The sequence below is a fragment of the Elephas maximus genome, chromosome 1 (assembly GCF_024166365.1).
Source record: "Elephas maximus indicus isolate mEleMax1 chromosome 1, mEleMax1 primary haplotype, whole genome shotgun sequence".
In the NCBI taxonomy this organism is placed as follows: domain Eukaryota; kingdom Metazoa; phylum Chordata; class Mammalia; order Proboscidea; family Elephantidae; genus Elephas; species Elephas maximus.
In genome coordinates, this window is record NC_064819.1 from 145,320,573 (window position 1) to 145,345,814 (window position 25,242).

General features: G+C 40.7%; 1 protein-coding gene across 2 annotated transcripts; it reads right to left on the reverse strand.

The window, feature by feature from the left end:
• Nucleotides 1-17,268: 17,268 nt before the first annotated feature.
• TENT5A (terminal nucleotidyltransferase 5A) lies at nucleotides 17,269-24,626 on the reverse strand. Of its 2 annotated transcripts, none has more exons than XM_049896302.1 (3): nucleotides 24,282-24,626; nucleotides 23,532-24,102; nucleotides 17,269-22,442 (listed from the first exon to the last, which is right to left on the reverse strand). In XM_049896302.1, exons 1-3 carry the CDS (start codon nucleotides 24,299-24,301, stop codon nucleotides 21,666-21,668), a joined length of 1,368 nt encoding a protein of 455 aa, XP_049752259.1. In that variant the 5' UTR covers nucleotides 24,302-24,626; the 3' UTR covers nucleotides 17,269-21,665. The 2 variants fall into 2 exon arrangements, with proteins under 2 accessions (XP_049752259.1, XP_049752269.1); XM_049896312.1 differs by having other exon boundaries at nucleotides 24,337-24,625.
• Between the last annotated feature and the right edge of the window lie 616 nt (nucleotides 24,627-25,242).

Consider the following 25,242-nt stretch of genomic DNA (forward strand, 5'->3'; position numbering starts at 1 on the left):
ATAGGCAATTTACATGATCTCATCCTATAAGAAAAGCTGTGATGTTCTTCCTGAACCTTCTACCTGCTGTGCTGTTGGGCTGCACCTGCCTTTTTAATAGATGGTTGATAGGAGAGAGTTGTTAAAGGACCTGGAGACCAATTTGCCTTGTGCTTCTCAGGCATAAATAGACTTTCCTTCAGTGGAATCGCTGAAAAGAGTTCTAAAGGCTTTTTTGTCATACATACAAGCCTTATTTTTCTTACCTTAAAAGTGGGATAATCATAATACTTGTTTTACCTAACTCTTTAGGATTATTGTGATGATTAAATGGGTAGTGTAATTGTTTTATCAAATTACTATAAAACCCAGAACCCACTGCCGTCGAGTCGATGCCGACTCATAGCAACCCTATAGGACAGAGTAGAACTTGAATATGGTGAATGTAATTAATCTTATGTCACTGAACTGTACATGTAAAAAATGTTGAAATGGTAAATATTTTGCTTTATATACATATATAGTTTTTTTACCAAAATAAAAAAATTGCTCTGAACATGTACTACTATTACTATTATTGTAAATTATATGAAAATCCTGCAATCAAGGACTACTGGCCACATCATATAAACACTCTTTTTCTTGAGTTTCCCACTACCTCAGCTGGGCTGACATTGCTTATTCTTCCTCCTGCTCTAAAGTACATAGGATTGTGAGAAACTGTGGTACTGACAATCCAGAGCCAAGAATGAGAGGTAGAAGAGTTAGGGGACAAAAGTGCAGCGTTTTAAGAAACTCCTTTTAGTGTGGAATTGGGCCCCCACCTCTCATGAATTTACAGAAGGTACTGAGTTATTCACTGAGGGGTAGAGAAAAGAATATGAAGTTAAAGACTTAGCCTGAGGCCTTTCTAGTTAATCTTCTCCAGCCTAAGAGAGATTAACTAGAACTTAATCTCTCTTAGACGCTATTTCCTAACCAGTAAAGTGGGGAAAATAATACCTACCTGTCAGATGAGTATGTTGATTACAGATGGTGTATGTAAAGTGCTAAGCATCCTGGTCCAGAGTAAAAACTCAACAAATGTCAGTTCCCTTCTTCTAGATGGCCTGAAAAGATCACACAGTGTGTGGGGGGGTGGGGGGGGGGCATGCAGGGGAGAAAGAAAGGGGAAAAAAAAAGGCTTCCAGTGTCAAAATTCTGGTATGTACCTTTTCAGTAAAAGGTAGTCTCTTTCTGGAAATGAGGAAGATAAATCTCTTTCTAGTCCCTTCCATTGCAGATTTCCTCAAATGGCCCTTGAAACCTTAAGTTCATTCAGAAGTTCCAAATCTGCTTCCATTATAGTGGCAACTTCATATGATATGCTCCATACTTTTTATGAAATATGTCATACTGTTTCACTTTTCTTGACCAATCTCCCTCCCTCTCTCCCTTCTAATGAGAATCCACTACCACCACCACTGCCGTTGAGTCGATTCCGACTCATAGCGACCCTATAGGACAGAGTAGAACTGCCCCATAAAGTTTCCAAGGAGCGCCTGGCAGATTTGAACTGCCGACCTTTTGGTTAGCAGCCATAGCACTTAACCCCTACGCCACCATTGGTTAAATGGGTTGGCAATTAAGACGAAAGGGAGCAAGAAAATCAGAGAATTCATTTTAGTATATGTAGGTCACAATTCTTAAAATTTAGAACTAATTTTTAAATGATTTTAATAGATTCTGTTCATCCTTATTGGATCCCTATTGCACCAGATATCTAACTTACTCAATAATTATAAAACAACATAAAAAATCAGAAACCCTGGGGTGGAACCAACATGGCACTATAGATAGAAGTATCATGCCATCCCTCTGTAGCAAAGACCTGAAAAACTAAGTAAAACAGATACAAACATCAGTCCTGAACTCTAAGTGTCAAATGAAGGGATAAAGAACTCAATCAAGGACTGAATGGAATAAGACACTGACAAAGAACAGAGAACGAGGAGAGCTATGCTGTGGAGTTCCCTATTAGCTAATGTGGCACAGATTTGCCATCTTGGACCTCAGCCACCAAGAATGGCGGACAGGGAGTACGGGAAGGCAACTTCATGGAGCTCCCAAAAGGAGACAAAGCACCTGGCAACGGGGGATACATGCTTCCCCCTCCCCCATCTTCTTCCCTCTACACAGCCTCTACTGCTTTCCAATGAGCCACAGTCACTTGACTGGGGAGACATCAGCTCACTGCCACCAGGTCTGCTCCACCCCCACCAGCTGGTTCCTTCAACACCATTTTTGTTGTTGTTGTTGTTGTTATTACTTTATTTTACTTTTTTTTGTTATTGTTCTCTCTCTCCCTTCCTTTCCTTTCTCCCACCCACCTAGCCCTGTGTTTCATCCCCACTCCTTCTTGACAGGCTGTGCCATGCAGCTTGGCTAAAGAGCCAATGGCCCACAGCCTCCCCAAGTCCACTCTGCCCCCACTAGCAAGCTCCCTCAGTGCCATTTTTTTCAGTTTCTTCTCTCTCCCATTCTTCCTCTTCTTTCTCCTGCACGCCTAGCCCCAAGTGTTGCCCCCACCCCTTCTTGACAGGCTGTGCCACACCAATCAGCTAATAGGCCACCAGCACATGGCCTCCCCAGGTCCAGGCCACCCCTGCTGGCAGCCTCCCTCAGTGTCTTTTTTTGTTGTTGTTGTTTATTTGCTTTTGTTTCTTTCTTTTTCTTTTTATTGTTGTTTCTTCTTTCTCCCTTCCTTCCTTTCCTTTATCCCAACCACCTAGCCCCATGTGCCACCCCTCCCATTCTGGATGGGCTGTGTTGTACCAATTAGCTACAGAGCCTCTGACCCACAGACTCCCTGGGTCTGCACCGCCACCACAGGCCAATTCTCCTCAGTGTCATATTTATTTTTCATTATATTTCCCCTTCTCTTTCTTCCTTCTCCCTCCCATCCAGGCCCTGCACTCCTTCTACCTCTTCCTTACAAGCCATGCTGCACCACCTGGCAAGAGAGACATTAGCTTGCCACCACACCAATTCTGCCCTACCCCCTATGGCTAACTCACCTAGCACCACATTTCTTTTGTTGTTGTTGTTTTAGTTTTGTTCATTTTTGTTGTTGCTGTTGTTGTTTCTTCTCTCTCTTTTATTTCTTTATTTCCCTTCTCCTGCCCACATAGCCCTCTGTACTACCCATGCATCTTCTCAACAGGCCAAGCTGAACTGTTCGACTACTGAGCCACTGGCACACAGCCTTGCTGGGTCGGCCCTGGCCCCACCCACCAAATCCTACCACACCACCATTTTTATTTAATTTTTTTTGCTTGTTTTTCTTCCTTCTTTCTTTTCTTTCTCTCTCCCACTTATCTCCACATGTCACATCCTCTCCCTTCCCTACTGCCTATCTGCACTGCTGACCAAGGACTGTGCCCCCAGTTGGCATGGAAGCAGACCACCAGATCCTGCCCTGCACTGCCCTTTGAGCCTGCCCCATCAGCCCAAGTATGTGCCATAAAAAACCAATCTCCATTCCCCTCCACTGTTGGACCTACCCAGCTGCACCATACCTGAGCAACTAGCCCTGCCTACATGGACAAGGTGGTGAGAAGTATCATGCCCAGAGACGAGCAAGCAACAAAGCATGTCAAGCCTGCTGCCCAGACATACCCAAATAAAACAAAACAAAAAAACAGACAAAACAAACAAATCTACAATTAATAAATGAAAAAAATAATTCCTGAATGTACCCAAGACAGTGGACAACATCAAAACATATTTTAAAAAAAGGACAGGATGGCTCCAGAAAGTGACCAAAATAAAACACCAAGTGACCTTCCAGAAGAAAAAAAAGGCACTGAAACTGCCCGACAGGAAACTCAAAACTCTAACATTTAGGGCTTTGCAAGAGATGAAGGAAAACACAGAAAAAAGAAATTAGACAAAATCATGGAAAATACAGAGAAAATTAGGGAAAACACAGACAAAGCAATGGAAGAATTCAGGAAAATAATACAGAAAAAAAATGTCAAAATAAACAAACATCTGGAAATCATACAAAACAGCAATTACAAGTCCAAAAGATAAACAACAAGATTTCAAAAATGGACAGTGCAACAGATTTCAGGAGCAAATTTGAAACAATGGAAGATAGGACCAGTGAAATTGAAGACAAATCCTTGGATACCACTTTGTTTGAGGAAAAATCAGAGAAAAGAAGGAAGACAAATGAAGAAACCCTGAGAATGATGTGAGATACAGTCAAAAGCAAAAATTTGGTGTGATCGAAGTTCCAGGACAGGGGGAGAAAACAGAAAACACAGACAGGATCATTGAAGATTTTCTGACTGAAAACTTCCCTAATATTATGAAAGACAGAAAGGTGACCATCCAAGAAGCTCAAGGAACTCCATTTAGGATAGACCCCAAAAGAAAATCACCAAGACATATCATCATTACACTTGCTAAAGGCAAAGAAAGAATCCTGAGAGCAGCTCCAAAAAAACGAAGTCACATACAAAAGGGAAATATACTAAGCTCTGATTACTCAGCAAAACCATGCAAGCAAGAAGTCAATGGGATAATATATATAAAACCTTGAAAGAAAAAATTGCGAACCAAGAATAACATATCCGGCAAAACTCTCATTCAAATATGACAGAGAAATTAGGACATTTCCAGAAAAAATTAATTTAAGGGAATATGTAAAAACCAAACCAAACTTACAAGAATTATTAAAGGGAGTCCTTCGGTTAGAGAACCAGCAACATCAGACGACAGCCTGAATCGAAGACACAAGACAACATCAGCCAGATACCAACCTAGGTAATGAACTCTCAAGGATAAAACAAAACTCACAGATTTGCAACAGGGAATAAGAGGGATCAATCTGTAAATGACCACAATGTCAAAACAATAAAAGAGGGAATAAACAGTGTAGGTATAGTACTTTCAAATGGAGAGGAAGTCAAGGTGATATTAAGTAATAAAAGACTGGGTAAAGTTAGGAAGATAGGGGTAAATTTCAAGGTAACCACAAAGAAAGCTAACAAAACTACTCATTAAAATAAAGAAGAAAAACATGAAGTCTCAGTAAACACCAAATCTATGAAAATGAAACAAACAAACAAAAATCCACATACAAAAGGAATTCAGCACAGGAGAGTAAGAGGAAAAAATAAAATGTTAAAAAAAAAATTTTTTTTTAAATGTTAGCACCCAAAAAAAGCACTACGAATTGACAGGAATAAACTCACAACTATCAATAATCACACTGAATGTAAATGTCTTAAATGCACCCATAAAGAGACAGAGTGACAGAATGGATTTGAAAAAAAAAAAGGACCCATAAATATGCTATCTACAAGTGACACATCTCAGAAAAAAAAAAAAAATTATTAAAAATCAAAGGAAGAAAAAAATACACCAAGCAAACAGAAACCAAAAGAGAGGAGGAGTGGCAATACTAATCACAGATAAAATAGACTTTAAAATAAAATCTACCATAAAAGACAAGGGAAGGCATTATATAATGATCAAAGGGACAATCCACCATGAGGACAGAATCATAATAAATACATACTCACCCAATGACAAGGCTCCAAAATACATAAAAAGAATTCTAACAGCACTGAAAAGAGAAAGTGACGGTTCCACAATAATAGTAGGAGACTTCAACACACCACTCTTGGTAAAGGACAGAACATCTAGAAAGAAACAACAAAGACAGGTATCTAAAGACCAAAACCACCATCTTGATCTCACAGATATATATAGAACAATCCACCCGACAGCAGCAAAGTACACATTCTTTTCCAGTGCATGTGGAACATTCTCCAGAATAGACTGCTTCTTAGGGTACAAAGCAACTCTCAACAAAATCCAAAACACTGTGACAATACAAAGCATCTTCTCTGATCACAATGCCATAAAAGTAGAAATTAATAACAGGAAGAGCAAGGGAAAAAAATCAAATATATGGAAACAGAATAATGTCTTGCTTAAAAACCACTGGGTAATAGAAGATACCAAAGATGGAATAAAAAAAAAAATTCTAGAAACAAATGAGAATGAAAAAACATCACACTAAAATCTCTGGGACATAGCAAATGCAGAGTTCAGAGGTCAATTTATAGTAACAGATACATGCACCAAAAAAAGAACAAAATCAAAACACTAGCTATACAACTCAAAAAAATAGAACAGAAAAACAAGCCCACAGCTATCAGAAAAAGGAAATAATAAAGATCAGAGCAGAAATAAATGAAATAGAGTAGAGCAGCAATAGAAAGAGACAACAAAACCAAAAGATGGTTCTTTGAAAGAATCAACAAAATCAACAAACCACTGGTCAAACTGACAAAATAAAAACAGAAGAGGATGCAAATAACTCAAATTAAGAAATGAAATGGGGGACATTACATGACACTCAATGGAAATAAAAAGGATTATAACAGAGTATTATGAAAAACTATACTCTGACAAATTTGAAAAGCTAGAGGGCCTGGACAAATTTCTTAAGCATACCACCTACCTAAACTAACACAAACTGAGGTCGAAAATCTGAACAGACCCATAACAAGCCATTAAAAATGTAATAAAATTAAAACTCTCCCCCCCCAAAAAAAAATCTCTGGCCCATCTGACTTCATTGGAGAATTCTACTAAACACTCAGAGAAGAGCTTGCACCCATATCACTCAAAGTATTTCAGAACATAGAAAAGGAAGGGATATTCCCAAATTCATTCTACGAAGCCAGCATAACCCTAATACCAAAACCAGGCAAAGACACCACAAAAAAGAAAATTACAGACCAATATCTCTCATGTCTGTAGATGCAAAAATTCTCAACAAAATTCTAGCCAATAGAATTCAGCATCATATGAAAAAAAGATAACACACCACGACCAAGTGGGATTCATACCAGGTGTACAAGGATGATTCAACATTAGAAAATCAATCAACGTAATTCACCACATAAATAAAATGAAAGAAAAGAATCATATGATCATTTCAATTGACGAGGAAAACGCATTCAATAAAGTCCAACACACATTTCTGATAAATGCTCTCAATAAAATAGGTGTAGAAGGGAAATTCCTCAACATAATAAAGGACATCTATACAAAACCAACAGCCAATTTCATTCTCAATGGAGACAGACTGAAAATATTACCCCTGAGAACACGAATGAGTCGAGGATGCCCTTCATCACCACTACCTCTTAACATTCTGCAGGAAATCCCAGCTACAGCAATAAGGCAAGAAAAAGAAATAAAGGGTGTCCAAATTGGTAAGGAAGAAGTAAAACTGTCCCCATTTGCAGATAATATGATACTGTACATAGAGAATACTTATACATGTCTGGAAAGAAGTACAACCAGAATGCTCCACAGACGCAAGGATGGCAAGATTGCATCTTACATACTTTGGACATGTTGTCAGGTTGGATCAGTCCCTGGAGAAAGACATCATGCTTGGTAAAGTACAGAGTCAACAGAAAAGAGGTAGGCCCTCAACAAGATGGATTCACACAATGGCTGCAACAATGGACTCAAGCATATCAATGACTGTGGGCATGGCACAGGACTGGGCATGTTTTGTTCTGTGGTTCATAGGGTCGCTACGAGTCGGAACCAACTCGATGGCACCTAACAACAATAACATACATAGAGAGCCCAAAAGACTCCACAAGAAAACTACCAGAACTAATAGAAAAATCTGACAAGAGTGGCAGGATACAAGATAAACATACAAAAATCACTTGGATTCCTATACAACAATAAAGAGAACTAAGAAAAGGAAATCAGGAAAGCAATACTATTTATAACAGCCTTAAAAAAAAAAAAACCCAGGAATAAATCTAACCAGGAACATAAAAGACACATACAAATAAAACTACAAAATACTACTGTAAGTAACCAAAAGAGACTGACATAAATGGAAAAAACATACCATTCTCATGAATAGGTAGATTCAACATTGTGAAAATGTCAATTCTATCCAAAGCAATCTACGAATACAATGTAACCTTGATTCAAATACCAACAGTATTTTTTAACAAGATGGAAAAAGTCATCATTAATTTTACATGGAAAGGAAAGAGGAGTTGGATAAGTAAAGCACTATTGAAGAAGAATAAAATAGGAGGACTCGCACTACCTGACCTCAGAACCTATTATATAGCTATGGTAGTCAGGACAGCCTGGTACTGGTACAATGACAGACACATCGACCAATGGAACAGAATTGAGAACCCAAATGTAAATCCATCCACCTACAGTCTCCTCATCTTTGACAAGGACCCAAAGTCCATTCAATGGGGAAAAAAATAGTCTTTTTAAAAAATGGTGCTGGCAAAACTGGATGTCCATCTGTAAAATTATGAAACAGGGCCCATACCTCATACCATACACAAAAACTCATTCAAAATGGATCAAAGGCCTAAATATAAAACCATAAAAATCATAGGAAAAAAATAGGGTCAATGCTAGAGGCCCTAATACATGGCATAAACAGGATACAAAACATAACTAACAATATACAAACACGAGGAGATAAGACAGATAACTGGGATCTTCTAAAAATTAAACACTTAAGCTCATTAAAAGACTTCACCAAAAGAGTAAAAATAGCCTACAGTCTGGGGAAAAAATATTTGCCTATGACGAATCCAACAAAGGTCTAATCTCTAAAATCTATAGGAAAATATAACACCTCTACAATAAAAAGACAAATAATCCAATTAAAAAATTGGCAAAGGATATGAACAGACACTTCACCAAAAAAGACATTCAGGTGGCTAACAGACAAGCGAGGAAATGCTTGCGATCACTAGCCATTAGAGAAATGCAAATCAAGACTACAGTGAGATACCATCTCACCAGACATTACTGGCACAAATCAAAAAATAGAAAATATTGGAGAGGCTGTGGGGAGACTGGAACTCTTATGCACTGCTGGTGGGAATGCAAAATGTTACAACCATTTTGGAAAACGATATGGTGCTTCCTTAAAAAGCTAGAAATAGAAATACCATATGATCCAGCAATCCCACTCCTAGGAATATATTCTAGAGAAATAAGAGCCATCATATGGATAGACATATCCACACCCATGTTCATCGCAGCATTATTCACAATAGCGAACAGATGAAAACAACCTAAGTGCCCGTCAACAGATGAATGGATAAACAAACTATGGTACATACACACAATGTAATACTATGAAACAATAAAGAACAATGATGAATCTGTGAAACATCTCACAACATGGATAAATCTGGAGGGCATTAAGCTGAGTGAAACAAGTCAATCACAAAAGGACAAATACTGTACGAGACCACTATTATAAAAATTCATGAAAAGGTTTATACACAGAAAGAAACAATCTTTGATGGTTATGAGGAAGGGGAGGGGTGGAGAGAGAAAAACACTAAATAGGCAACAGATAAGTGGTAACTCTGGTGAGGGATAACACAGTACACAATACCGGGGAATTCAGCACAACTTGAGCAGGGCAAAATCATGGAAGCTTCACAGACACATCCAAACTCCCTGAGGGACCAAATTACAGGGCTGAGGGCTAGGCACCATGGTCTCGGGGAACATCTAGCTCAATTGGCATAACATAGTTTATAAGAAAATGTTGTACGTCCTACTTTGGTGATTAGCATCTAGGGTTTTAAAAGCTTGTGAGTTGCCATCTAACATACTCCACTGGTCCCACCCTGTCTGGAGCAAGGGAGGATGAATAAAACCAAAGGCACAAGGGAAATATTAGCCCAAAGGACTAATGGATTACAACTATCACAGCCTCTACCAGACTGAGTCCAGCACAACTACATGGTACCTGGCTACCACCACTGACTGCTCTGACAGGGATCACACAAGAGGGTCTCAAATGGAGCTGGAGAAAAATGTAGAACAAAATTCTAACTCATATAAAAAGACCAGACTTACTGGTCTGACAGAGACTGGAGAAACCCTGAGAGTATGGCCTCCAGATACCCTTTTAACTTAGTACTGAAGTCACTACTGAGGTTCACCCTTCAGCCAAAGATTAAACAAGCCCATAAAACAAAACGAGACGAAATGGGATACCAGGCCAGGGGCAAAGACAAGAAGTCAGGAGGGAACAGGAAAGCTGGTAATGGGGAACCCATGGTCGAGAAGGGGAGTGTTGACACGCTGTGGGGTTGGCAGCCAATGTCACAAAACAGTATGTTATTTAATTGTTTAAAGAGAAACTAATTTGCTCTGTAAACCTTCATCTAAAGCACAATATAAGAAAAAATTAGAAGCCTTACTGTGACTATATACAATGACATGGCAGGCCCATGGTCTGACAACAGGGTAGAATTCTGAAATTGGGACACTCCTGGAAAATCAACAATGAATGGTCACAATAGGTATAACGCCCCAAGGCAAGACTGTTTGTTCTGTGAGGCTTGACCAGCTAAGGACATCTGTGAAAATAACTGTCTCTTTTTAGAAAGGGCTAATGGACAGACTACCTTTTATACATTTGCCTTCCGCAAATGGCACTGTGCATTTCCAGCCTAATAGTCCCCAACCCATATTCAGAATATGACAGCTAACCTGAGTCTTTGTGTTTCTTGTCCTGAAAATTTCTCAGGGACCCTCTAGTTCTGAGTGATGTAGCAGGGGATGCAAAGGAGCGTGCAGCCACTGCCCAGGTCAGCGGCAGGCCACAACTGAAGGGCTGCCAGACTGTGTTTGGAAGTAAGAGAACAGACACATGGGCTCTAGAAAAAGTGCACCCTGTTTCTTGTCCCTGAGCACCATGCTGTGACAAATTTGTTAGCACAGGCTATCCCCCCATTCTTGGCTGCTCAGCCTCAGGAACCCAGAAGAGGCAACAGTTTTTGGCTTTAAATACTCCTGACTTAAAACATTACCTCTGAGACAATCTCTGACTTGCTTTTGAGCGCTCCCAAATTCAGGACTGGAATTTTCCCACCTGGGCTCTCCTGTACTCTTTCAGCGAGCCGGCCATCTCTTAGTTTCTGCTGTTATTTTAGCAGTGTTCCTGATTACTCTTCACTCTGTTTACATCTTCTTTAACACTTCCCCCATCAGATACTTCACCTTACCTCTCATCCCCAAAATGCATCCTGTCCCAAATGGACTGCATTCTTTCATTCATTCACTCACTAGCTGACTCACTCACCAAATTTTAACAAGAACTTCCTGTATGGCAAGCACTATTTCAGCTGTGCCAGTGTAGGAGTAAATAATAAAAAGTCCTTGCCTTTATGGAATTTCATTCTATCATGACGAATAAACCATAAGCAAAGAAATAAATAGACTGATGACATAAGTCCAGGTACTGACAAGGATAATGGTAACATACACTTAAAAAATCAGAGAAAGGACTTACAGAACTACATGACAAAAATATTGGGGGGGAAACCCTATTTCAAGTAGGGGGATCAGTGACAATCTCTTACGAAGAAATATTTAATAATAATAATAAAGTAAGGGTGCAAGAGATGCAAAGATCTGGAGAAAGAGTTTTCCAGGGAAATGGAAGAACAAGCACATGTTCCAACGTGGGAATGAGCTTGGCCACTCCCATATTGACTGGGCAAAATTCTTAATTTCATTGTTGCTCTGTTTGATTGTCCACATCCCTCTGCCTTATTTTCAGTTAAATATGCTAGAAAAGAGAAGCTAGCTTTGTGTAACTCTTTGTAAATCTTCAGATAGTACCAAGATAATGGCACGAGATATTGTTGATGAAATGTTTTGATAATGATGAAGGCTGTGGTACTTCCTCTACCCAGTGCAGTGCAGGTAAGTGCATAATTAGAGCAACAGTTTTAAATCCTGTTTAAAAGAGGTCTCTACCCTGAGTAAATATCCAGACTGACAAAACAACTGGCTTTACCAAACGGGGAGGGAGGAAAGATCTGGGGTATATGACACATTTGGTTCAAGAGAGGGACTTTCACAGCTCTGGAAAAGGCACCAAAGACTAAACTGTATTAACTTCAATATGACAGTTAACCAGCAGTGGTTACATAACATTCAATGGAATTTTAATGTGCTGTAGCAACAGGATTATAGGACAATAATAAAATTTCAAGGTACATTCTAGTTAAGTCCTAAAATTTCATTTTGCAGTAGATTTGGAAAGAAAATATAAGTGTCCAGAGGCTCAGAGACAATTTTTGCTTCCCTCAGCAAAGACTGCAGGACATCTACCCTTATCTTTTACTGCAAAGCAAGCAAATGGCCAGCGTCCTGTCGATATGTGGGCTACCTGTGGGGAACTTTGCCTCTTGAAAAGTCACCAAGAAGGCACATTTCAAGGGCTATTACCCTCATCCTGACTCTCTATTAGTCCACATGGCTCTTTATGGTGCCTCAGGCAGAGCTAACCTTCGTGAGTAATTAACCCAAGGTAGCTGAAAAAATAATTTGCAGCAAGTAAATTCTATTTACAAGTGGAACCGAGCCTTTTAAAGGACAGTAGACCAGGCCTTTCACTTCTTTGGGGTCCATCTCAGAGTCTATAACAAGACTACATACATAAAAAGCACTTTGTGCATATTTCATGAATGAACCATATTTCAAAGGGTTTGCTGCCATGGGTACTCTATGTCAATGTAGTGTTTAATGGTACCTGAGAAGCCCTGGTGGCATAGTGGTTAAGTGCTCAGCTGCTAAGCGAAAGGTGGCAGTTTAAACCCACCAGCAGCTCCATGGGAGAAAGATGTGGCAGTCTGCTTCCATAAAGATTCATGGCCTTGGAAACTCTATGGGGCAGTTCTACTCTGTCCTACAGAGCCACTGTAAGTCAGAATCGACTCAACGGCAGCGTGATTAAGGAGCTCTGGTGGCGCAGTAGTTAAAGCACTTAGTTGCTAACCAAAAGGTCAGCGGTTTGAACCCACCAGCAACTCCATGGAAGAAAGATGTGGTGATCTGCTTCCTTAAAGATTACAGTCTTAGGAACCCTATGAGGCAGTTCTACTCTGCCCTATAGAGTTGCTAAGAGACAGAATTGACTCTAAGGAGTACAAGAAGAAGAAAAATCAGATGTTAAAAAGTTATAAAAGTGTTCCTTATGCAAACTGTAGTAGGAAACTTTTCCAGCCTTATTTTGAGGCTATCCCTTCTAGGGGTGCCACATAAAATACAGGGCTCCTTGTTTGATTTGATTTTCTGATAAACACAGACGATTTTTTAGTATTAGTATGTTCCAAACACTGCACGGGACATACTTATACTTTTAAAAAAATACAAAAAGTTGTTATTGGAAATTCAAATTGAACTTGTTTTTATTTGCTAAATCTGGCGATCATAATTCAAACTTTAGGCTTTGAATGTGATTAAATTTGTTTCTCTTTTCTCTGATGATTAAACTATAAAAGAGAGTTTTTAACCACTCTCTGTTAAAATGAAGAACATATAAACCATGATCCTTCTTTGAAGAGGTATAGAGGAAGAGACTCCATATATGGTTCAGGATTAATGCATAGAATGGCAATATCCATAGTGCTCACTGTAGCCTGTTACATTGAATTTTGCTAAAAGAAGAAAAAAATGAAAGAATAGGATTTCAGCCGTTTTCTAATGACATGGCCAGATGATGCCACAAAATCTTGGCATTACTGATAAGTACACACTGTGCTGGAAAATCAATAGTTTCTGAAGGGTATCCTGAAGGGAACTTTCCGTTATTGAGGTTAGAAATAACTTAGCCCCACACTCATAAATTCCTGCAATTCAGAGTGCTCCGTGTCCCTAAGCAAGGAAGCACGAGCCTTATCCTAACTTCATAAACTGATGAGCTTGAACTGCTTTTAAAAATTACGAAGGGTAGCCACATTTTTAAACTGTATTGTTTCTTATCTATTTTGGATGCCACTGACTAAGTTGAGAAAGCAAATAAAAGTACAGTTGTCCTTCTGCTTTAAGAAAGATACCCTAAAAAATAAGTTTAGGTAAGCTGATAAATTACATTGTTGTCATTACGTGCTGCTGAGTTGATTGGACTCACACAAGAAGCCCTGGTGGTGCAACAGTTAAGCACTTAGCTGCTAACTGAAAGATTGGTAGTTTGAACCCACCCAGTGGCTCTGCGGGAGAAAGACCTGGCGATCTGCTCCTGAAAAGATTACAGCCTAGAAAACCCTATGGGGGCAGTTCTACTCTTGTCACGTGAGGTCTTTATGAGAAAAATTATAGGAGTAGTTAATTTAATTGCATTACTTATATTAATTAATAATCCAATGCAATACTCCATTAAATAGTAGACTCCTATTATTGTTTTTTTTTTTTATTACATCAACTACTGCCTAAAGTATTCCTTAGCAACTTTTTAGGTTTTTCTGTACATTTGAGCTATAAGGTTTAGCCCCTTGCTCATCACAGCATTCTATTATTATAAACATCTACACAACGTTTTGTTTTGTGGTTATATTTAGCAGTCCCCTTCCTTAAAACTTTATATAAGAAAAACACCTTCTATAGAACTTAGCTCTCCTCAACACTCTTTTCCCAAAAACTTATACGTAAAAGTTTCTCTAAATCTTTTGAATAAAACACATAAAGCATTTTATTTTCACTCCTTCATATGATTTCCCAATTCTTTACAGTACAGAAGACATTAAGAAAGTGTTTTCATTATTATTTTTTGTAAATGGAGTCACTTCGCCAGAAATAGCAAGGAAGAGTCATTCAGTCTTCATTTTTTAATAAACTTTTTAGTTGGGGATAGTTTTAGACTAACAGAAAAAAATGTGAAGATAGTACAGAGAGCCCAAATGCCCCACACCCACTCTCCCCTATTGTTAATGTCTTAAAATAGTATGGTACATTTGTCCCAACTAATGAACCAACAATACATTACTATTAGCTAACGTTCATACTTTATCGAGATTTCCTTAGGTATTACTTAACGTAGTTTTCTGTTCCAGGATACCACATTACATTTAGTCGGCATGTCTCCTCAGGCTCCTCTTGGCTGTGAGTTTCTCAGATTTTACCTGTTTTTGATGACCTTCACAGATTTGAGGAGTAACGATCAGGGATTTTGTAGAATGTCCCTCGAATGTGATTCATCTGTTTTTCTCAGGATTAATGTGCAGTTATGGCTTTTGGGAGAAAAACCATACAAAGTACCATTCTAATTGCATAATACCTAGGCTGTATATTATCATATGACTTCTCGCTGTTAATGCTGACTTTGATCACCTGGCTAAGGTAGTGTTTGTTAAGGTTCTCCATTGTAAAGTTACTCTTTTTTCCCTCCTTTTTCAAACTAAACTCTTTGGAAGGAAGTCACTATATGCAGCCCGTACTTAAGGGGTGTAGAGTTACGCGCCACCTCCTCGATGGGGCAGTATCCACATACGTTATTTGGAATTCTTCTGCACAGGAATTTGTCTCTTCACTCATGTTTATTTCATCATTTATTTATATCAGCATGAACTCCTAGATTATGTATTTCATACTTTGGGTTATAACCCATTACTGCTTTCTTTTGTTGTTCACATTATTTCAGTTTTGGCCATTGGGAACTCTTTCAGTTGACCCCTGTGTGCTTTTGACATATCCCCATCATTGTGGGGTTTTTTTGGTTTGGCTGGTTTGTTGGTTTTTTTGTAGCACTTCCTTATTTTCTGCAACTACAAGATGCTACAGATTTGTATACTCTGTCTCAACCCGACATTCAGCTGTTTCTCCAAGGAGCTCTGGTTTCTTTTATTATAGAATGGCATTACAAACCAAGATCTGGGTCCTGGGTGCAGGCCACTGTCATTTTTAAAATCATTTGTCCTCCCCCTCTCCCTACCTGAATGCATTGGCCATTACACTGAAGGATATTTATACTATTTATTTCACAAATTTGGTTCTAAGACATTGCAATTTAACTTTGTAAGTACTTAATGTTCACAACAGTTCTTATTCCACTTTACATTTAAAGACTATGATTTTAATTTTTTTTTCTTTTGCTCTTGGGTATTAAATTTTTGTCTTTTGCTTTTAAAGGAACTGAATATGTTCAGGAAATGAGGTTCCTAAGGAAAGGAAGGGTGGTTTACTTCATTCTAGACTTAGCTGGGTGCCACCTGGTAATTCAACTAGAAATGGCAGGGTGTATCTAAGTCTAAAATAAAAAAAAGTCTAGGAGGAGCTTAATATATACTGTTCTCATTCACTCAGAGTTTAAAAAGAATTATGTGATCACCACAGACATGTGAGGGACTGGTTGAAGGGTGAGGAGGTTGCAACAAAGGAAGAGGAGAATGACACACCAATACCATTATCCAACCAAATAACCACCTTGTGTTTTTATGATGTATATGTGAGGAGAGCCGGCTTTTAATACCAGGAGTGGCTCTTTCGTAAGTGTCAATCACGCATTCCATCCAACGTCAGGACTTTAAATGATTTTAAAAACCACAAGAACATTCTATAATAACTTAAAACCAAAAATAAAAACCCTTTGCCATTGAGTCGATTCTGACTCATAGCAACCCTACAGGATGGAGTAGAACTTCCCCACAGGATTTCCAAGGAGCAGCTGGTGGATCTGAACTGCCGACCTGTTGGTTAGCAGCTGCGTTCTTAAACCACTGTGCCACCAGGACTCCATAATAGCTTAGGCTTCCTAAATTTCATGCTATTACTGCTGATAGTCTCCAATGCTATACAAATAGAAATTTTAATGATACATGTATGCCCCCTGGAAACTTAAGTGAGGTTGCACTAAATACTCTCCAAAAGGGCAGCTTCTTTGCACCCCAGCTCACACAGAAAAAAATACCATCTTATATCTTATGCTTGCTCTTCCTTCTATGTACCCTCTCAACCCCTGGCTTCCAATACTTCACCCCAATTTAAACTCTGAAAGTAACTACAGATCCTCAAAGAGATTATACAACCATTGATGACTGAATCACATCACTTGGGCTACTCATGAAAACCAAGGCCCAGCTAGGGTTAAGGAGTCCTAGAGTCCAAAACCCTGAGTCTCTACTGATACATGAAAACAGCTGATTTCTAGATCTTTTAACACAGCTTAGTCAATAGCCTGACAAGATTTTTTTGGCACATCTCAGCCAGATTCTTTCGGAGCCAACTAAGTTAGTCAGAGATGGGCTGGCTGAGAGCTGGATGTTTTAATTTATTGTGCTCTAATCCGCAAGTTGCTAAAGGCTGGTTTCCTTCAAGTGCCGCCTCATCCTTTCTCATGGACACGGGTTGGGATTCAGAGGAAGTGCTCTTGAGCCAGCACAGATACCAAAGACAGCAGGCACAAATCAGTAGAAAAAAATAACTTCTTTTTATTTACAAAAAAAAAAAAAAGAATCCAAATATTGGATGCTGTAAACAAAATTCACAATCTGTTCCCTCTTGCACTGATTCAAACATGTCAGTTTTTAAGAGTCTTTTCCATCAACTCCTTTTCTGCCTGTGACATAGTCCATAGTCAAAATATTCCAAGAGTGACCCAGGTGCAGCTTGCTGCAATACGACGCCTCAAAGCAGGCAATGGTTGTGGAGAAGTTGGAGGGAGAGACAGCCAGCGGGCAGAGCTTCCTCCATTCTGCAAGGCTTTGCAGCAAGTCTCGCCAAGTTACCTTGACATCTTCAGGCTTTGTATTTTTACCATTTACTTTGTTAGCAAGCCATTGTTACAACAAAATATTACATAGAGATTCTTTCTCAGCACTGAAAAGGCTATGCTAAAAGAAACCTTAAGAAAAGATTATATTCAAATAGGTGCTATATATGAAATTTTTTTTTTTTTTTTTTGGCTTTTTGGTTTGATCTAACACATTTCATCTTCAACAGTAACAACAAAAAAAGCTTATTTTTGAACGGCTGACAGCTTTCAACAGAATACATTTCATTTACAAAATAGTTCACAATATTCATTTAACAAGCATTGCATTGAAAACTTTATGCACAGTAAAGCAACCAACAATAAGCGAACAGAAAGGGGTGGTAAAAATTATGTTCTCATTTTATTTCCTTCTTGGCTTGGATTACAGATATTCTTCCATCCTTGCAGTTTTTGGAGGCACGTTAAAATAGTCCACCCAGTACCAAAGTGAGCAGATACTTCATCCCATCTCTAGAAGGGAAAAGTTCACCTTGGTGTACAATTCTTGAGGCAGCTGGATTTACTGCAAATGAAGTAAACCTTTCAAAAGGGCATCATCACAGGTTAAGTGTTCTCTGACAAGCCAAACTGGACAGGTGAGAAGAGCCTCCAGAAGACAAAACTTCTTCCTGTTTTAAAGTAACAGCACACTAGGCCAGAAAAACACAAAAGCAAGCAAATCACAGGCACTAATTGGGAGTTGAGAGTTGTTCTTTTTTCTGACCTATACACATGGCTCTCTCTCATCAGACATTCAGAATTTTAGGCCACACAGCCACAAAGAGAGACATATATTCCACTGTTTGTTCAACTACATATGCACAAGACTATAGTACATACAAAAGAGAAATAAATTATATAGGTCTTAAAGTAAATGCTCAAAGTTGTCTTGAGTACAGCCTGTTCTATCTGATTGCCAGGTGCTGGCACTTGGAACTATGCTACCAACCCTGGAGTAAGCAAGAAAAAAAGAACATAAATATTTGAGAAAATATATTTTAAAATAAAGCTCCTCCAAACAAAAATCTGTGTCATATATTAACAGCAGGTTGTTGCTATGGCAGAGCTAGAGACCTCCAGACTCTTTAGAATAGCGGACATCTCAGTTGACAAGAGTTGGGATGAAAAGGAAGAAACCAGGTCACCAGTTGTACCTGTTTCTGGGCCTTCCCTTAGTTTTCTGTTAGAAAGCTTCCAAACAGTGAAGCAGGCAGAGCATTGGTTTCTGACAGGTGAGTGTCAGGCTTAATCTGCAAATAATGTTTCCTGGGAATTCGCAATTAACTTTTCAAACCCAGGGTTGGAGTGAAGGAGGCTGAGCCCACTTGGGAGTAGGAAGAGTTCCCTAGGAAACAGTGAGTGGCAGTGCAATAGCTGTTACAACTCTGACAGAATTCACAGGGAAGCTGCAAAGACAAATCCATCAAGTTCCCATTAAAGCTCCAGAGAAAGACGCACAAAAGGTAGACCAGATAGATTAACCTAGCACTGTGCACCTCAGTGATCCCCAGATAACAAATAAACAACAAAAATATTACACTGCCAATAGGATGATGCTACTTTCTTCCTAAATCCCTCTTTATTTACTGATGACAAAAATATTCTGGTTGGATCTTCTGAGGAATTATCAAAGTAAACAATCACCCACTAAGGTTGGTGGGGATTACGTGGTTATTTCACTCGAGGTTTTGAGCTCATTTGTTCCCGTCCAAACCCCTGCTGAGAATTTGCTAACAAGTTCCCTGCTGAGAATCTGCATTTCCATTTCCCCCAACCCCCCCCCCAAAAAACCAAACTCACTCCCGTTGAGTCGATTCCGACTCATAGCGACCCTATAAGGACAGGGTAGGACTGCCCCACAGAGTTTCCAAGGAGCGGCTGGTGGATTTGAACTGCCAGTCTTTTGGTTAAGCTGCCAAGCGCTTAACCACTGTACCACCAGAGCTCCATTTCCAGCCCAGATATACTGAATCAGAATCTATATTTTAACAAGATGCCCAGGTGATTTTTATGTACAACTTTCTGGGAGCTTGTTAGAAATGCAAATGCTTAGCAGGGAACCTGTTAGAAATGCAAATTCTCGGCAGGGGTTTGAGCCTAATAGGTTTGAAGCCCTGGTTTCATCAAACAAAGGGAAGGCTAGTTTTGTTTTTAACAAACACAATTTCAGAGGCCAGTGTCTAGAGGAATTAGGGGCTGGGAGAATGGGTGGCTTCAGGATTAGGTGTCACTGAACTGGAGCAGCGATGCCAGTTCATTTCACAAAGGTACAGTCTCTCGGGAAAGAAAGAAAATAAAGTTGGGATTGTTTTAATGCAAAGTGATTTAAAGTACAGTACTAAATATTTAAATGCAGTGTGACAACCAGATCAAAGATGTTTCATCTTGGCATGAATTTATAAAATTTTATATATAATATATATCTCATATATAAATTTTAAGCAATTGTGCAAATACTCTTTAAAAAGGGTCATTTCACATTTTGAAATCCTAGTGGTCGTGGAATGCAGAATGCATTCATTTAAAAATTCATTTAAGTAGTAGTAAGTAGTGTTTAGATCACCAGAAAAAATATTTTTTAGCAGTCAGGGATTTAAATAGCCTATCATTGATCCATGATCCACTGGATTATAAACCATGGAGATATGCATTTTTAAAAAAAAAAAAGTTCAATCTGTCAAAATGACAGTTCAGTATAAAAGAGTGCTCTGCCAAACAAATATTCTCCCACTTGTGAAAGTCTATGGCTCACAAAAAAAAAAAAAAAAGTGGGGGGAAGGAGAACCTCACTAAAAATGTATAATCTGTTTTCCTATCAAATATATTACTTGTTTCCTTCCTTCATCTGCTTTAATTTTTTAGATGTGGGTTTTAATTCATCACTGCAATATGCCCACGTCTCATGTCATCCTGTTGAAAACATAAAAGCACACAGTATTTAAACATCTGTTTGCTACATTATTTTAGATCATAGTCAATGTACTGTGTGTATATATACGTATCCTAAATATGCATATACACACACATAATATACACACACATACACATGTACCTATGATAATATCACACCAACAACGTTAACTTTATACAAGTATTTGCCAAGAAAAAAAATAGGGCATTTCCTCCACCATTCACAAGCTTATGTGTTTTTTTCTTCGAGTCCCTGATAAAATAAAATAATCATTAAACCATAAAATAATTTTTTCCACTTCAAATTTTCAGAAGGTAACAGGCACTTTGATGTATATTGGTGTGTAACAAATATAGTAACTCTTTATATATTCTATCTCTTCTACTTGGGTATTTTAACCTGTTAAATCTTTGGTCCTTAAGCGTACTTTCTTTGCTACAGCTGTTTTTGCCTGCATTTTCACATTTTAAAAAATGCGAGCTACGAGCGCAGCTGGAAATAATAGATTGTGTCATCATATATTCTGATGTTGGTTATCAGAACTGCACCAACCTACTACTGTTTATTTGGAACAAGCTGTTTCTGTTAGCTAAATAGCATCATTCCACAGAAAGAACTTGCTATAAGCCCCAACAGAGATCTCAGTGTTGGAGTTGCCCCTTCTTCCTGTACTGTTACTATCTGAACTCCTGAATTTATAAATTCCTTGGAGTGAGAACTTTTTTTCTGTATTTTCCCTTTTGTGAATTACCTCTTAAAAGAAACTTTCCATTTTTCACCCCCTCTGTGGCAAAGCTATGGGAGCAGGTACTGACTGCAAACCCATATTGTCATCAAGCATTTTTCTCTTGTTATTTTAGGAGAATCTGGCTGCTTTTAATGACAGTTCTCTTGTATTCCAAGGAAGAATCCAATTGGGTAAGACGACGAGGTGGGAAGGTTTGGGGGGAGGGGGCGGGTAAAAGTTATTTGTAGATCATGCTCCCATACCTATAAAAAAAAAAATCTACAACCTCTGCCAGCCTTAAAATCAGGAGCAGATCAGCATTGCACAAAACACACCCCTAATCAGGGCTGGGTCATTTTTTTTTCCCCTCTAGCTTGTCTGAAATGGCTTCCCCACCGGGCATTTTTAAATGATCTTCAATTACAGGGTAGCCAAGTGGAGTATGTCTGTTGCTGGCATGTGAACACTGGCTGAACCTGTGCAATGTAATAATTACTAAAGTTGGCATCTGCTACATAGGGGGCCGGCTGGTAATAGCAAGTGACATTGGCCACATTAGGGATAACATTTTGGTCTGCTAGCACCCGGATAGCCAGCATTGTGATAAGGTTTAAAGTCTGTCTTCTTTCATGTCCCATCAGGCACACCGTACTCTCATTCACCACTCCGTGAAGGGTCATGAGATAATCATACTTGCGGTCTTCTAATCCCACGAAATGGTTCTGCAAATAGGACTCCAGTTTTCTCTGCTGCTCTCCAATGTCTGAGAAGTCGATGAAAAACCTGGAACACATATATCTCTGAAGGGTCTTGATCTCATCCGAGGCAGGCCTAAAGCCCCTCACTAAGAGGTTGCAGTACTTAAGCAGGCCTCCCCCTCTGATTTCCTCTGGGTTTCTGGTGGCAATGATCTTGTTACAAAGGTGATCAAAAGCTTCGTGGAAATCGCCGTAGACGCTCTCACCAATGATAGTGGGGTGAAAAGTTTCAGTCATTGGGTTCTCTGAACACTCATAAAAGAGGAGAAGAGAGTCTAATTTGATTTGAAAAGAATCTACACTGAATTCAAACTGCCTTCGGAGAGAATCCACAAATTTCAGTTCCACATTTTTGCCACTGTTGTTTGACAGGGAGATAAGACTCCATCGGTCAGAGTCATTGCACACTTTAACCATTTTCTGCACATAAGCTTCCTACAATTTAAAAAACAAAACAAGATGATGAGCCTAACTACAAAATAAATAAATGCATCCTCTACACAGCTGAGAATTATTTTGCCGTTCCCCCTTTTGTTTTGTCAAGTTTCAGCAAAACACTACCTACAGGCTTAAACAGTCTTCTGAAAACAGAAAAAAAAAATACATTTAACGAGTGGTTTTACTGTCTGGGAAAGAGACAAGAAGTAATAGTTTGAGGCTTTTGGCAGACATAGCACAGTACTAAGAGGTTCTGTTGTCATGTCTGATTTTTTTTAATTTATTTCTTGAAAATGATCTAACAGGCACAATAGGCACTCACTATTCAAAGTCACAGAGGGTATATGGTGAAAAGCTGGATGCCCCCTCACCCTTTTCCCCCTCCCTGAGGCAACCACTGTTCCCTTGTGTGTCCTTCCTGTGGAGCGCTATCTGCAGTCACAAGCAAATCTCAAGCTAAATTATAACACTCTGCAAGATTGACTCCTCAGACAATTTTAATTATAAAAAACGCGCCTTGAAGCAAGGGGGTGGGGGAAGGGGAAGGAAGGGTACAAAGGGAGCGCTATAACCTTAACACATGAGGCAACTAGGGAAACCACTATATCCTTAACACAGGGAGTCAGCCGAATGCAGCTATGTCATCTATTCAGATTTTCCAACACAATAATAAATTCATTGACTCAGTTCTGCTTCGGGCTAGGCTTCTGTTTTTCTCAAAGGCTAGATCATAAAATGACTCAAAAGAATTTTTTACATCATTTCGTTCTTCCACGTATTAGAACCCATTCTGGAGAAGACTCAAGCAAGGAAAACCAAGAGTTAAAAAATAAGGAGGAAGAGAAAGGAGGACAGAGGAGGAAGCAGGAGAAGAGTTGTGGCGCTTAAGCACCAAGTAAACTAGAACACTTAATGCCGTTCACGCACCTTAATTTACCCGTAAAAATATAAAAGATAAATGAGCGCGCCCAGACCCATCAGGGCCGCAGATTGACATCTAACGGTAGCCCCCTCCCCCCACCTCTACCCGCCGCACTGGGGCCCAACCGGCCCTGCTTAGGACCAAGCCCTCTCGGCTTGCTTTACCTTGAGCGTGAGTGGTGTGATCTTTTCTTTGTTCACCCCTTCGGGTAAGAAGTCCAACAGGCAGTCCAGCACGACGTCCTTCACAGTCTGAAACTCCTCTTCCCCGCGCAGGTCGGCGCAGAAGATGAGGTCCAGGTCCTTGTAGCCCAGGCCGCTGTCCTGGTGCAGGACGTGGCTGGCGGCCGAGCCGTTGAGGCGCACGTCGCGGACGCCGATGCGCTTCTCCGCCAGGCGCCGCCGCACCACCTTCACGATCAGGCTGGGCTGCAGCTCAAGCGTGGGGAAGTTGCCGCGCCCGTGGATCGGGATGGTCTCGCTCAGGATGCCGTCCAGTCGTTGCACTTGCTCCCAGTTCAGCACGTTGCAGTGCGCCGTGGGGCTTTCGCAATAGTCCAAGCAGTGCCCATCGAAGCCGCCGCCGTCGCCACTACCGCCGCCTAAGTCTCCGCTGCTGAAGTCGCCGCCCAGGGGGATGTAGGAGCCTCCGGTTAGCTCGTCCTCGGCCATTGCAAAGTACCCTTCGCCCTCCTCCATGAAGTGCCCGCCGAGCGCCACTTGGCCCTGCTCAGTCCTAAAAGGGGGGAGGGGGGAGAGAGCGCGGTAAGGACGCGCGGCGGCGGAGGGCAGGGGCCAGCGGAGGAAAAAGCGCGTCCCCTCTCCGGATCACTCCCCGACCCGAGAGCTCCTCTGAGACTCTCCCTTCCCAGGCCCCCGCCACCCCCAGCCGCGCCCCGCAGAGCAGCCCCGCACCAAAAGTATCTCTGATGCATCTGGAAAGGGCAAGCGGAAATCCCGTCTGTGTCACCTGAAGGCGGCCGCCCCTTCTAGGAGAGCAAAGCCGAGGAACTGAGAGGCGACAACACTTCAGGGGTGACGAGTGCGCTCTCGACAGCAGCAAGCGACTTCGTCCTTCCCAAACCCCCGCTGCCTGCGCTGGCCAATCCCGCCCCTCGCCTCCGCCCGCGCCGCTGCCGCCCTAGTTGCGGTAGTCCCGGAGGTGGCGGCTTCTACTGCTGCCGCCGCCGCCGCCGCCGCCGCCGCCGCACACGCTCCTGTCTCTGGAGCTTTAGCAGTTGTGTCAGGAAATGTCTTCAGTACTTTTTTTATACCGGGCTTCTCCGCGCTTCCGGGGCCCCGGCGCGGCGCGCTCGCCACACCCTCCTCATCTGCATAGGGCACCGCCCCCGTCCGCCAGGCCGCGGGACGCCTAGGGAACTGAGCCTGGGTTCGCGCCGTGTAACTAGCAGAGAGGGTACAGAGTGCAAGGTCCGAGGCTTTATGTGTGTGCATATATATGTGCGTGTATTTATACGTATATATTTAATTCATATTTGGTCCCTCTGTCCTCCGCTTCTCCTTTTTCCCCAGCCAGGCGGTACGGTTAAAAGGCCTCAAAAGTCACAATGGCCATCAAAACTGGATCATGACTAAAACCGCACAACTGCAAGAACTTCGGGAAAATAAAATTCTCGCCAGAGAGCGCGTCATTATCTTAATAACGGGGCCCCGGAGACTTCAATCTCCCTGTTTCGCAGTGTATGTGTATACAGCTAGATGGTTCACCCCACTCATAAGCCCGGTTTGACGGTGTACTTATCAGTCCATTTGTCCACGCACGTCAGTTGCCGCGCGCGAACGGAAGCTCTCGATAACTAAGTTTCGATTCTCGAAGCCCGGGGAAACGAGGAGGAGCGCAGAGCCAGACCGAAGA

Bases quoted from the DNA above. Each gene is read 5' to 3' on its own strand.
- TENT5A (XM_049896302.1), bottom strand. From the start codon at position 24,301: ATGCATCAGAGATACTTTTG. The intron at 24,103-24,281 runs GTGCGGGGCTGC...CCCCCCTTTTAG, and splicing joins ATGCATCAGAGATACTTTTG to GACTGAGCAGGGCCAAGTGG. The intron at 22,443-23,531 runs GTAAAGCAAGCC...TTTAAATTGTAG, and splicing joins TCACACCACTCACGCTCAAG to GAAGCTTATGTGCAGAAAAT.